This window comes from Loxodonta africana, chromosome 1, assembly GCF_030014295.1.
Source record: "Loxodonta africana isolate mLoxAfr1 chromosome 1, mLoxAfr1.hap2, whole genome shotgun sequence".
Classification (NCBI taxonomy): Eukaryota; Metazoa; Chordata; class Mammalia; order Proboscidea; family Elephantidae; genus Loxodonta; species Loxodonta africana.
In genome coordinates this window covers 99,667,124-99,679,306 of record NC_087342.1, presented here as the reverse complement: position 1 = coordinate 99,679,306, position 12,183 = coordinate 99,667,124, and the positions used below count along the sequence as shown (strand labels likewise).

The 12,183-nt window shown below is 53.9% G+C and overlaps 1 protein-coding gene across 1 annotated transcript in view; it reads left to right on the top strand.

Annotated features, from left to right (window-relative positions):
• Positions 1-11,852, top strand: part of MDGA1 (MAM domain containing glycosylphosphatidylinositol anchor 1) — a 59,914-nt gene extending 48,062 nt beyond the window's left edge. Inside the window, exons 8-17 of the mRNA XM_003403935.1 lie at positions 840-1,136; positions 1,957-2,241; positions 3,887-4,038; positions 4,801-4,978; positions 5,220-5,243; positions 6,482-6,634; positions 7,044-7,178; positions 10,515-10,645; positions 10,869-10,977; positions 11,761-11,852. Of these exons, the coding sequence (XP_003403983.1) occupies positions 840-1,136; positions 1,957-2,241; positions 3,887-4,038; positions 4,801-4,978; positions 5,220-5,243; positions 6,482-6,634; positions 7,044-7,178; positions 10,515-10,645; positions 10,869-10,977; positions 11,761-11,852 (1,556 nt within the window). The remainder of the gene's footprint in view (positions 1-839; positions 1,137-1,956; positions 2,242-3,886; positions 4,039-4,800; positions 4,979-5,219; positions 5,244-6,481; positions 6,635-7,043; positions 7,179-10,514; positions 10,646-10,868; positions 10,978-11,760) is intronic.
• The last annotated feature ends 331 nt before the right edge of the window (positions 11,853-12,183 follow it).

The window sequence follows — 12,183 nt, the reverse complement described above, 5'->3', positions numbered from 1 at the left end:
GGAAACCCTGTGGGGCAGTTCCACTCTGTCCTATAGGGTCCCTGAGAGTCAGAATCGACTGGATGGCAATGGGTTTGGTTTGGTTCTGTAAACTAGACTGCTCTTCACATAAAAGTCTGGAGGTGAGCCAGCCAGGCTTGCATGGTGACTCTGCTCCACCAAGTCCTGAGAACTCCAGACTCATATGTCTTGTTCTACCATCAGCACATGCCACCTCAGTCCAAGATGGCAGTTCCAGGGGCAGGGATCAATCTACATTCCAGCCTGCAGGAAAGAGAAAGGAAACATGGGCACAGCCTCTCCCTTTAAAGATACCTCCTCCCCATCCTCATATCCTATTGGCAGAATTTAGTCACATGGTCACAGCTGGCCACAAGGCAGGCTGGGAGATGTAGTCTTTATTCTGGTTGGCTTTGTGCCCTGATACTCTTATTACTTTGGAAGAAGGGGAAAGATGTTGGAGGACAGACTAGCAATCTCTGATAACACTCCAGGCAAGAGTAGATGGAGGCTTTAACTGGCCCTGCCCTACTGGGAAGGAGAGAGGGGAATAGGTCAAAATGTTTAATAGCTTCTTAATAAAGTTGGAGTAAGGGGCTGGGGGGAGAGGGAATAGGTCAGGCTCACTTTAGGTCTCTTTCTGAGTTGGAAGGCCCTGAGATAGAGAACCCGGGAGGTAGAGAGGATTTGCAAAGGTGAGTTCTACTTTGGAGACACTGAAGGGCATGTGGGACATCTGGAACGGAGGAGGGAGACTAGTGAGGGGTTGAGGGAAGCAGGAGCCCAAGGCAGAGCCCACTGGGGTTCTAACTCTGCCCCTCCCCCCTCCCGTTCCGCAGTACCACCCACGATCAGCGTGCCCAAGGGCAGGGCCGTGGTGACTGTGCGCGAGGGCTCGCCCGCAGAACTGCAGTGCGAGGTGCGGGGCAAGCCGCGGCCGCCTGTGCTCTGGTCGCGCGTGGACAAGGAGGCTGCGCTGCTGCCCTCAGGGCTGCCCCTGGAGGAGACTCCAGACGGGAAGCTGCGGCTGGAGCGCGTGAGCCGCGACATGAGCGGAACCTACCGCTGTCAGACAGCTCGCTATAATGGCTTCAACGTGCGCCCCCGCGAGGCCCAGGTGCAGCTGAACGTGCAGTGTGAGTTCCACCGCCCCATCCAGATTACCTTCCCAGCTGTCCCTCTTGGTTCCCAGCCCAGTCTGATCCCTCTTCACCCCTCACCCCAGTCCAACTCAATCCCTCCACCCATCCTGAAAGCCCTTCAACCTTCCTTGACACCACTATCCTCTAGGGACACAGAAGTCTGCGGCCCTTGCCCCACTTTCACGGTCGAGTGTCCCCCCATCTTCTTTCGCAGGGACCCAATGAGCGAACAAATAACGTAATTTTGACAGGCGGAGACCCGGGTGGGAGGGTGTAAGGAGGAAGGACAGCCAAGGAAAGCACACTGTATCAAATAGCATTATGTTGAGAGTTACATCACCTCCTGCCAAACACTGTTCTAAGTGCATTTTAATGTATTACTTCGTTTAGCCCTCTAGTAATAGATTATATTAGTCCCCCATTTTTACAAATGGGGAAACAGAGGCACAGAGAGGTTAACCAACTTGCCTAAGGTCTCACAGCTAGTAAGTGGTAGGGCTGGGATTTGAACCTAAGTCATTTAGCTCTAGAGACTGTGCTGTAAACCACGATGTTATCCTTCTTATCATCACATGCGGATTGAAGGACCCATTTAAGGTTTTACAGGATCAGTCTGGGGAAGCAAGGCTAGAGGGAATGGCCACAAGAGTGGTATAGGCAAGTCGGGAGCTGTTAGGGTGGCTGTTGTATGAGTGTGTTGCCAGCGCGTATTCGCCCTGAGACCCTTCCAGGCTGAGGGGCACGGAAGTAGGGGCGAAATGCGTCGCCGCCCGACTGTGGGGAGAGCCCCCCTGACCGCCGCTCCCGCCCCCAGTCCCACCGGAGGTGGAGCCCAGCTCCCAGGATGTGCGCCAAGCGCTGGGTCGGCCGGTGCTCCTGCGCTGCTCGCTGCTGCACGGCAGCCCCCAGCGCATCGCCTCGGCAGTGTGGCGCTTCAAAGGGCAGCTGCTGGCACCGCCGCCCGTCGTCCCCGCCGCCGCCGAGGCCCCCGACCACGCCGAGCTGCGCCTCGACGCCGTCACTCGTGACAGCAGCGGCAGCTACGAGTGCAGCGTCTCCAACGACGTGGGCTCAGCAGCCTGCCTCTTCCAGGTCTCGGGTGAGCGTCCCTTCGGTCCAGTCTACCCAACCACGCCCGCCTTGGGTCAGGCTCCACCCCAAGCCCAGCCCTGCCCACGCCTGGCCCGGGCTCCGCGCTTTGAAGCCCGCCTAACCGGTTGCCCTCGAGTCTTGCCTTTCCAAGGCCCGCCCATGCCAGGTCTAGACCCCGCCCCGTTCACCCCATCCAATCCCTGACTTCCTCTTGCAGCCCCAGCCCCGCCCCTCCTGACGTGGGTCCCGCCCCTCTGCAGACAAACTAGTTTAAGCCTTCCCTTTTCGAAGCTCACCTGTTCCTGTCCTAGGCCCCGTCCATTACAGCTCAGCCCCTTTCTTCGGCCTTTCAAACCCAGCCTTCACCAGGCCTAGGCTCCAACCTTTTAACCGCGCCCGCACCACGTCTAGGCCCTTTAAGGACCCATGATCACCGCGTCTAGGCCCCCGTTCACACCAGGCCCAGGTTGTACCCCTTCCAGTCTAATCCAGCTCTTTGCTTCCAGCAGTTCCATAGCAGGTTTCAGCCTCGCCCCTTCAGCCACGCCCACACCAGGTTTAGGCCCGCCCACTCAAGCCCTGGTCACTGCCCCATCTCAGGTTTCTATCCCTCCCTCGTCCCTGGTCCCCAGAAGCATCATCTGGGAAACTCTACTCCCCCCCCCCGCCCCGCCCCTCCGCAACACCACCACCACAGGCCCTAGTTGAGGGGCCTGAATCGTAGCTTAAATGAGGGAAGACGCCCCTCAACGACTTTTCTTGACTGTTGACTCTGGGCCAGCCAACACATACGGTACAGGCCCCTTGGCTCCCAGAAATCCCCAACTCCTCACCAAGCCATTCCTGGGTAGGGGCTGCAAGTGACTTAGAGAGAGATGGAGGATTGTGGTGAGGGCTTAGGGGAATGGAGAGGGACTGTCTGGGTTGCCACCCTCTTCCTCCATTTGGGGAGTGCCTCCTCCCTGCCTGATCTGGTGGCAGCGCCTCTGGAGAGCCTTAGGCATGTATGTCCCCATTCCACCGCACCCCCAGCTTTCCCAACAGCCCCAGACTGCCTGGGTGTCCCTGCAGCCCTTGTGAGGATCCCCCCACTCAACAACAGGGGGATGGGATGGCAGGTCACTGATCACCTCCCCAGCCCTTCCCCACCCAGCCCTGCCAGCCAGAGGCCCCTGTGACATTTCCCACCTCCTTCCCCTCTCCCCTGTTCTCCCACACTTTCCTTGTCTCCCCACTTTTTTCCTTCTCTATCTCCTCTCTTCCTTCTCTCTCAATATCCCCAACCCTCTTTGTCTTTCCCCAAATCCTTTTTCCCTGTGTCTTCCCTAATATTCCCTCTCTGTGTCTCCCCAAATTTCTCTTTTCTCTGTATCTTCCTTGACCTTTCCTCTCCTTTCTCACCAATGTGGCCTCTGGGAACTCCGTATCTCCTTTCTCCACATCTCCCATCTTGCCTCCTTCCGCTCCCTCATTCTCCCCAATCCCCTCTTCTTCCAACATCGCTTTCCTCACAATATTCCCTTTTTCTTCATCTCCCCATACCCTATCTGCCCCACCCCATCCTTTTCTGTCTCCCTCTCCCTTGCCTCCTCTCTCTGTCTCCCCATCCTCCCATCTTCCACGGCCCCATGCCCCCCTCCCCGCCCTCTCAGCCAAAGCCTACAGCCCGGAGTTTTACTTCGACACCCCCAACCCCACCCGCAGCCACAAGCTGTCCAAGAACTACTCCTATGTGCTGCAGTGGACCCAGAGGGAGCCCGATGCTGTGGACCCTGTGCTCAACTACAGACTCAGTGTCCGACAGGTGGGCCAAGTGGGAGCTGGGGCCTGGGTGCAGGCAGGGAGTAGAAGTGCTCATCAAGGCCAGGAGCAGGGGTTGGAGAGAGGGGCTTGGACACACTGACCCTCTTATAGACTGAACTCTTCATGGGAAGAGAGAAAGTGTTCTGGATGCAACAGCAGGAGCTGGGAGGCTCTGGGAACCTGTCCCATCTGGAGCCATGCTCCGAGCACAGAGAATTGTCAGAGGTCTGCTGGGACTGTAGGGCTGGAGTCACCACTGTTCATAGAGCGGAGTCTATTCTGGTGTCAGGAGCTAGAGGTGGGAGGTATGTGTCAGTCTTTCATCTATAGGCTTTCTAGAATCCAAGGCCAGAGTCACTCTGCTAGTCTTGTACCCAGTCTGATTCCATGTGGATCTGCCAAGGGCAAAGGACAGTTGGTATGAAGGCTAAGAATGTGGTTCTAGGGCAGACTGCCTAGGGTAGAATCCCAGCTCTATGTGAGCTTAAGTGAGCTACAAGTCTCTTTGGCCTCAGTTTCCTTATCTGTAAAATGGGGGTTATTATAATATCCTACCTCACTATTGTTATTAAGACAGCCTTGAGAGGTGGGCATGGAAGGTGTGATTGCCCCTTTCCACAGATGAGAAAACCGAGGGCCTGACCTCCTAGTCCTTTGCTCTTTCTGCTCCCTCATACTGTCCCTCAAGTCACACCAGGGGCCTGGACTGGTGCTCTGGTGGAGGGCATGGCCTGCCGGGCATCTGGAAACTCTGTGTCTACAGTTGAACCAACACAACGCCCTGGTGAAGGCCATCCCTGTGCGGCGTGTGGAGAAGGGGCAGCTGCTGGAGTACATCCTGACTGACCTCCGCATGCCTCACAGCTACGAGGTCCGCCTCACGCCCTACACTACCTTCGGGGCTGGTGACATGGCCTCCCGCATCGTCCACTACATGGAGCGTAGGTGGTGCTGGTGGTGGGAAGAGTTGGGCCCTTCTCGTGCCAGAGACCCTTGTACCCCTCATATGGTTCCTGGACTTGGGGCTCCCTACTGCGTAGCTCCCACCCCCCTTATTCTAGGCACAGCCTGTCTGGCCCCACTCTTGGCTCTGAGGATCCTGTGTCCAGGTCCCAAGTCTGGGTGCTCTCTGTACAGCTCACGTCTCTGTTCTGACTTGGTTTTCCCTACTTGCTTTCTCAGCCATCAACTCTCCGAACCTGTCAGGTGAGAGCTCCCTGCTCCCCACTTCCCCATCCATTTACTGACACAAAGGCTCTCCTGGTGGGTGGAAGGGACCCCCAGAGACACCCAGAGAGAAGATGACTTTCCTCTTGTGTCTTTACGGGGGTGTGGTGGGGCGGGGCGGGGGGGTGGTGCTGGAAGAGGAAGGTCTGGGCTTGGAGATACCTTATCTGGGATTTATTCTGGGACTTGAAGTTGGTGAGGGGCAGGAGTGGAGTGGGGGCATCTCTAACTGAGGGTCTTTTGCCCATACTCAGCACCATTCTCGGCCTCTGTGACTCCCTCAGCAAATACCCTACTGTCCCCAAAAGAAAAAAAGGAGAGGCCAGGCTAATCCACATGCCCTTTTCACTGGGGCTGTGGTCCTTAATCTGTGGTCCATGGACCCACCAAGGGGCCTGTGTATACAATTCACGTGTCCATGAACCTGAAACTTGGAAGGGTATGCAGTTCCTTCTTTATTTTCTCTAGCTTCTAGCAGACATTTAGCGCCCCTTCTCGGTAAGAATGCAGGAAACACACCTCAGTAGTGTAAGCAGTCCCTGTGACTTTGTCATCAGGAGGAATCAGGTGTTTTCACACCACCTCACAGTTGCTGCAGATATCTCACAGTATCACTTACCTTCATTAATATTTCAAAATTACGGCGGTAGTTATTAGATCCAGCACTAGATCTTGTGATTTAGTTAATAACCCATTGTTGTCAAGTCGATTCCAACTCGTAGTGACCCTATAGGACAAGAGAACTGTCCTATAGGGTTTCCAAGGAGCGACTGGTAGATTCGAACTACCAACCTTTTGGTTAGCAGCCGAGCTTTTAACCACTGCACCGCCAGGGCTCCTTAGTTAATAAAGCCCATTTACTACTATATCACAAATCTGTGTTTTTTTAAAAAAACATTTTGACAACTGTATTTCAAGATAATTGATTTCCTTTGTAATTCTGTATATTTCATTTTATGTATCTCAAATCATTATTCTGGGATGGGGTCTTTAGGCTTCACTGGAGACCAGAAGAGTGTGGCACAGAAAAGGTTAAGAAGTGCTATTCCTGGAACATATTCGTCATGGGCACTATTGCCTGGTTCCTCAAGCCCTGGAATCCTGGGTCCATTGTTCGGATGCTCGGGAGTCCCTCAGGGGTGACAGGGCATGGTGAAGCTGGACTGGAGGGGCTAAGGAGACTGACTCTCTTTATCTCAACAATCCCTACAATGTAGACAACACCTGCCACTTTGAGGATGAGAAGATCTGTGGCTACACCCAGGACCTGACAGACAACTTTGACTGGACACGGCAGAATGCCCTTACCCAGAATCCCAAGCGCTCACCCAATACCGGTCCCCCCACTGACATCAGTGGCACCCCTGAGGGTGAGGAGCATGGCCTGTGGCCAGGAATGGAGAGCTGCTGCAGGGAGGGGTTTAGCTGTAGGGAGTCCCAATATGGGGGGCTAGGAAGATAATGGGAAATAGCCCCTGAGCTCAGGGAAGCCCCAGTCTGAAAGACATGGCCCTGACCTGAGGGAGCCCCAGTCTGAGAAGAAGACACAGCTCTGACCAGTTAGAGGATCAGGAAGCGGAAAAATTGCAGTAGAGCTGAGAACTCATGAGCAGAGACCCAGACTCCTGTGCTGTGATGTGAAGAGGGGAGGATGAAGTGGTATGGGGTGAGGCACCTCAGATTCAGACAACTGAGGTTTAGGCAGAGAAGGAAGTGGGTGGGAAGAGGCCAGGGAGGAGTGAGGAGGAGGTTGTTGGTGCATCTCCTCCTTTCCCACAGGCTACTACATGTTCATTGAGACCTCAAGGCCCCGGGAGCTGGGGGATCGTGCACGACTGGTGAGTCCCCTCTACAATGCCAGTGCCAAGTTCTACTGCGTCTCCTTCTTCTACCACATGTATGGGAAGCACATCGGTGAGTCTGGGGACCATGTAGTCTGCCTGGGTGTGTGCTGGGGGAATGGAGGACAGGAGGGGTCCACAGGAGCCTGGGGGCCGGTACATGTGAGGCTTAGGCTTCCCAACTTGGCTAAAGCGCAGGTCCTTGGTGGGGGTGTGGGCAGAATGTTGGCAGGGGAGAAGTCCACAGCCAGCTTGTCTAAGGTCTCGAGATTATCAAGGCTTCCTGAGTCTTCAAAGAAAATGTTCTGTACTTGAATGAGATGGATGTAGTGAAGGGGATGAGAAAAACAGGAGATGGCATGTACTGAGTGGTTGCCATATGCTGGGTGACATCGTGAGTACTCTGCATGTGTGGGCTCATCAGCCCTCACAACCACCACGTAAGGGAGGTGTTTCCGTACAACTCAGAGAGGTGAAGAATTTGCCCAAGATCACACAGCAACCCAGGTCTGTCTGACTCCCCCAAACCCTAAACATGGGATTTGAAGGGTGTTGCTTTGTGAGCAGTGAGAGGAAGTCCTGCTTCCAAACTGTTGCCATGAACCTAAGGAATGCCCAATCAGAAGAGGTGGTACAGGTAGGCATGTCAGATTAATCAAAGAACTGATCAGTGCACCATCACTTCCGGAGCTCCTGCTCCATGCAGACATCGGGCGCTGCAGTGAACAGGGTGGATGAGTTCTCCATCCTCTTGGAACCTACAGTCAAGTGGGAGAGACAGACCTTAACCAACTAATTGCACCAGGTAGAATTTACGTGATCACCGTGACAAGTGTCTGCAGCAGGACAGGGGCCAAGACAGCTCAAAACAGGGAGATCTTACTGAGTCTGGGGACTGGTCATGGAAGGTTCCACTGAGGAAGTGACAATTTAAAAAATATTCATTTATTCATTCATGGAAAAGATAGTGTATTTCGCATGGATCAAAAGGTACAGAAGTCCATAATGATCCTTCTGTCTCAGTCCTCCTGCCACCTACAGCCCCTCTCCAGAGGCAATCAATGTGCTCGACTTTTGGGTAACTTTCCAGAGATACTTCACGCATATAGAAGCTGGTATATATGCACGCATGCACGCATGCCTGCACACACACACATAGATAGAGAGACCCTGAGTGGTGTCAACAGTTAAGTACTTGGCTACTACCTGAAAGGTTGGAGGACTGAGTCCACCCAGAGGCTCCTTGGAAGAAATGCCTGGTGATCTACTTCTAAAAAAATTAGCCATTGAAAACCTTATGAAGTACAGTTCTTCTCTGACACACATGCGGTCACCATGAGTTGGAATCAATAGCAACTGGAACTTGTGTGTCTGTGTATATATATCCCATTGCCATTGAGTTGATTCCAACTCATAGTGATTCTATAAGGGAGAGTAGAACTGCCCTATAGGGTTTCCAAGGCTGTAAATCTTTAGGAAAGCAGACTTTTTCCTACTGAGCGGCTGGTGGGTTCGAACTGCCGACCTTTTGGTTAGCAGCTGAGTGCTTACTCACTGTACATCCAGGGCTTCTTGTCTAGCACATACCAGTGCTCTATTAGTTGAATGAAAGAAACAAGGAAGAATGGAACGAAGGAGGGAGGAAGGAAGGGAGGGAGGAAGGAAGGGAGGGAGGAGGGAAGGAAGGAGGAGGGAGGAAGGAAGGAAAAAAGAAGGAAGAAGGAAGAATGGTAAGGAGGTCTGGCCTTGATGAACGCTGAGGTAGCTTCTAACCCTGAGATTCTACAAAAATCCTTGATGACAATTATGGAAGGTTCTTCACTCAATCAGCATTTAATGATTGAGAACCAATAGAAATTTGACACAGACCTTTTAGGGAAGAGAAGATGTGAAGCCCACTAACCGCCACACCATAGCAGAGAGTAGTTTGGACATGGGGAGCTTCAGTTTAAGAAAGAAAGAAGAGAAAGACGTCTTTTTGGGGCTAGCAGGGTCCCGGAAAGGCATTGGGCCCTTCCTGGTCCACTGGGTGCTGTGCAGTCCTCCAGAGGACCCATCTCCTGCTGGTGAGGGTGCCCCCATGCCTTGAATCTTTGGTGTACTCCTTGCCCCAGGCCTGGGTCTGCTGCTGGGGAGGAGGGTGTTTCTTGCATCCTCTTTCCTCCCCTCCCAGCCCACCTGGCAGCTCTGGACACCAGCTGTCCCCAGACCTTGTGTCTTACCGGCTTTCCTTGGTGCAAGCCAATTCCTTTCACCACAAGCAGGTAACATTTGGTGGCTTTTCCTCACTGGGGTGTCTGTTGGTGGGGCATCACAGATGGTGCGGCTTTGTCTGTGGGCAGTGCCATGGAAATGCCAGCCACCAGGCACTAAGATTGATTCCCCTTTCCTCTGAGCCAGGTCTTTCATGTTACTGGGGCTCAAGGTGGCCTGGCAGAGCCATGAAGAGGCTGTTGACATTGCCTGAGTGCTCTTAGCCAAACCACAATTCCCTCCTTCTCTTCCAGTGCTCCCTGGCACCCACAGAATTCCAGGCCCCTGTGGCTGTGGGCACATGAGCGCAGCACCCTCAGGCTGATGCTTCCAACATTTTACTTTCACTATTTTTATCACAGCTTAGGAGCTCTGGTGGCACAGCGGTTAAGCACCCGGCTGCTAACTGAAAGTTCAGCAATTCAAATCCACCAAATTACAGCTTTGGAAATCCTATGGGGCGGTCCTACTCTGTCCTTTAGGGTCGCTATAAGTCAGCATCGACTCGAGGACAACAGGCTTGGGTTTGGTTTTGTTTTTTATGTAGCACATGTACTAACATCATTCTTTAAATCAACTCACTCTTTTCTTTAGCTTTGTCTTAAGCATCAACAGTAGAGAAATCATGGAAGGGCTAGCTTTATTTCCCTCTTAAAACACATGTATAAAAATTGTAAAGTCTGTTCCTGTACCTCCAGAAATCAAGTCATATATCATGGTCCACCAGGGGTATGCGTTGTGCTCTTCTGTCATCCTGCGCTGTGCTCCACATAGACCCCGCTGGTCTAGGACAACACCCCTGTCTATCGAGGAAAGAGTGTGTGTGTGTGTTTAGGGGTGGAGAGATTAACTGATTAGCAAAGAAGGGAAGAAATGAAGAAAAATCAGCAAGTTGTCCTGATGAACTAAAGTCCTGTCGCTGTCCTTTCCCTGCCCATGTCGAGGTTCCCCCTGGGCTAATGGGACATTGGACCAGTCTAGGGGTGGGGAGACGATCCCGTCTGGGGGGAAGTTGTTTCAGTGCCCACACACTCTGGACCCCACCCCCTCCAACAGGGACAGTGCTGTGAGCAGCAGTGGGAGTGGAGGGCTTGGTGAATGTGGAAGGTGCCCTTGCCCAGGCCTCATGGTGTCACTCTCTGCACGCCCACCACAGGCTCCCTCAACCTCCTGGTGCGGTCTCGGAACAAAGGGGCCCTGGACACGCATGCCTGGTCCCTCAGTGGCAATAAGGGCAACGTGTGGCAGCAGGCCCATGTGCCCATCAACCCCAGTGGGCCCTTCCAGGTGAGTGTGCTGGGCCCAGGGGCTTCTCGCAGGCCCTCTGAGGCCTTGGACAGTTGGCCTGGCTAGAAAGCTTTGGCCAGGCTTAGTGCTTGTTCTGGGAGCCAGGCAGGGTCTGTGTTGGGGGCTGCCAGATGGATTGGGAGGGAGGGGTGGAACGGGGGGGTCTCTGATGTCTGACAGAGCCTTCCCAACCCCTGCTCCCTGCTCTCTGACCCCACCCCAGATTATTTTTGAGGGGGTTCGAGGGTCAGGCTACCTAGGGGATATCGCCATAGATGATGTCACACTGAAGAAGGGAGAATGTCCAAGGAAGCAGATGGATCCCAATAAAGGTGCAAGACGGGAAGGGGGTGGGGAGCGGAGCCTGTGGGTGGTGGGGGGTGGGGGCGGGCTGCATGGGTGGGCATTGTGTCAGGGGGAGTGTTAGTGTCTGAATGGAGTTCAGGGTGTCTGAGTGACTGGATATGTGTACATGTGACTGTGTGACAAGGCCTGTGTATTTGGTGCCCACCTTGGGCCCCACCTGACTCAGGCTGTGGGGCAGCTGCAGGACTATTAGGAGACCCAGGCCCTGTCCTTGTGTGAGTTTACTAAATTATTTGCAGTACCAGAGTGCCTCCTGTATGTGTGTCTGAGTACACCTCGGGGTGTGTGTGGGTCCAGGTGTGAACATGTGCCCTCCTTTGGGCAGGTTTTTCTAATAATCATAGTTCACGTTTATGGAGTGATTACTATGTACCAAGCAAAGTACAAAAACCTGGGTATGCATGATTTCATTTAATCTTCACACCAGCCCTTAGGGGTAGCTCTCACTATCAGACCCATTTTACAGATGAGGAAACTGAGGCTCACTGAAGTTGAATAAATTGCCTTAATGAGCAGCAAGGCAAGGATTTGAACCCTGGCAGGCTGACTTAACCCCCACACCACCTTACTTCTGTGCTAATGAATGTGTCTGCATGTATTGAGGGCGGGCAGTGGGCAGTGCCCACATTCAGGCCCCCAAAGGGAGGGAGCCAAGTAATGGGGCCCTTTCCATGGCCAGCCTACCTGCCCCCTGCCCCTATGGGAGCTGACCAGAACCCTGGCTGTTTCCTCTCTCTCTCCTGTCGCAGTGGTGGTGATGCCAGGCAGTGGAGCCTCCCGCCAGCCCTGCCCACAGCTCTGGGGGCCCGTGGCCATCTTCCTCATGGCGTTGCAGAGATGATGAGAGCTGCTTGGCCCCCCCACCCCGCCCCCGGCACACCAAAGTGTCCACATCGTACCAAAGACTGACCCCCACCAGCTGGGGTGCCCAGGGGCAGGGCCGGCCCTCCAGGGAGGGGGCCTGCATTGGCTGCGAGGATGAGCAGAGAACAAGGACAGAGGCCCAGCGCTGAGGCCTGGAGACGGTCGTTTGACACAGAAACACGCTCAGACACTCACACTCACACACACACACACACACACACACATATCAAAGCACAAGTTTCTATCCAACCTGCCAGCACCTTCTTTACTGTGGAGACCGGGACCTGCCTGAAAGGCGTTCGCCACCC